General features: G+C 39.7%; 1 protein-coding gene across 1 annotated transcript in view; it reads left to right on the forward strand.

Annotated features, from left to right (window-relative positions):
- The window catches only part of SLC24A4 (solute carrier family 24 (sodium/potassium/calcium exchanger), member 4), a 90,917-nt gene that overhangs the window by 64,283 nt on the left and 24,745 nt on the right, over nt 1-1,889 (forward strand). The window contains 1 exon segment of the mRNA XM_010003755.1: nt 974-1,116. Within this exon segment, the coding sequence (XP_010002057.1) occupies nt 974-1,116 (143 nt within the window).

Raw genomic sequence — 1,889 nt, forward strand, 5'->3', positions numbered from 1 at the left:
TCCTGCTGAGGACAATACAGCCAGTCACGTTTCTGTGTAAGATCCCTTGTTTTTTCATGTTTAATTAGTCTCACTCCAGGTTTGTGCTCAGTCACAGCAAATATTTGCATGCATCCTTTTCATAGTGCACTGAGGTAAAGTAGATTCCAGAAGCAGTTGAAAGAAATTGTCATTTATACAAAGATATATGGAAAAGCCCACTGGGTACTCTGGCTTGTCAGCACACAGCATGTTGGCTGTTACACCTATTTTAGAACCTCTGAAGAAGAAGAAGGAAGACTGCTAAGCATGTCTTAATCTTCAGACTGTCTCACACCAGATTGTGGGCTAACATCTTCCTTCTGTAGTGTCAGTGCCTCTGATAGGAGAGTCAGAGGCCTGACTGTTATTGCAAGGGTCTGTGTATCCACTCTTCTACTCCAAGTTACTTAGACTAATCCTTGGTTCTATCCCCTCACAAATCACCCTTTTTGGAACTTGAGCCTCATTTTTCTATTACACCAAACCTCAGCAGAGTTCAAAGACAGCCTTCTTTGATCCCACCCTGGTGCTAAAATAGATGCATTCTTTCTAGAGATGGGTATGGTCAATAGTCGAGAAATGCTCACACACCTGTCATGGGGATGAAGTGCTGAGACAAACAGTGAGGAGAATTCAGAGCCTGATGCAGGATGGAAGAAGTGGTTTAGTGAATGTCTGGGCTCCAAAATCCACAGCCCCAGTGTTTTGCCTTCACTAAATCTGCTCTAGTTTTTATGCAGTTTGCTGTATCTCATGAGAGAGGTGCAGCCTTTGCTTTCCTAACGGCCTGCCACTGAACTGGATAGTCTTCTCTCTTAACTTCCTATTAGTTGTCAGAGAATGTACATCTGGGCTTCACTACTTGCCTGTACAAGTTGTTCTCAGACACTTAAAGGTGTAATGAGGAAATGCAAAGATCTTGCCTTTTCAGATCTTTCCTTTGCACTTTCAGGTACAATGTAAAGATGCAAAATTTCTTCAGCCTTAAAGTCAAGAATGTTGGAAGTGAGGACACTGTCAACAATGAGCTGGAAGATGGTAATAAGTATTATGCCTTTAGTTGTGATGACCCATCCATTCCATTATTATGGAAAGGTAAGGCTGAGCAGACAGGTCTTGGAAAAATATATGCTTTAAATCCTTAATGTGGATGAAAACATTGTTACTATTGAATTATAAGGAGAAATTTTTATTGGGTTAACTTGATAATTCATTACTCAGACTGCCAGATTAAAAAAATCCAATATATATATATTTTTGTTGCTTTTTTTTTTTTTAATTCTGAAAACAAAGCTGCTTTGCACATTGGCAATTTTCCTCCCTTTTTGTCTCCTGCTCAGTGATAAGCTACAACACTGTGGTTTGGTTTTGTTTTTTCTTCCCCAGGAAGAAGGTAATTTTCACTTCAAAAGTTGGTTTGGAACTAGAAGTTGGGACTTGGGTATTGAAGTAAAGGACATGGGCAGATCAGTGGGCAAGAGAGATTACGTGTTGAGTTAACATTTTCAGAAGACTGGCTTTAACATTCCTCAATAGCTCTGCATACATTTCCAAGTACATATGTAAAACTGAGAAATGCAGGTTCTTTGCTGTCTGTGTCACTCATAAAGCAGAAGATGGTACCCAGCTTCTGGTACTGAGGGAAACAAACGTATCTGGGTATTTTTTGGCTTTTTTTGTAAGCCTGGTTTTATCATTGTTTTATCCCTCCTTTCTTCCATTCCTTCTTTTCTCTGTAGAGCAAAATAATTTCTACCTTCAAAGCATAAACCATATGATTTAATGAGCTTTTGAGCTACTCTTAACAAGTGAGGTCCCCTTGATTTGTTCTTGCCAATATCTCCCATTCTAGGACACTGAGCTCAGCA

This window comes from Chaetura pelagica, unplaced genomic scaffold, assembly GCF_000747805.2.
Source record: "Chaetura pelagica isolate M959 unplaced genomic scaffold, ChaPel_1.0 scaffold48, whole genome shotgun sequence".
Classification (NCBI taxonomy): Eukaryota; Metazoa; Chordata; class Aves; order Apodiformes; family Apodidae; genus Chaetura; species Chaetura pelagica.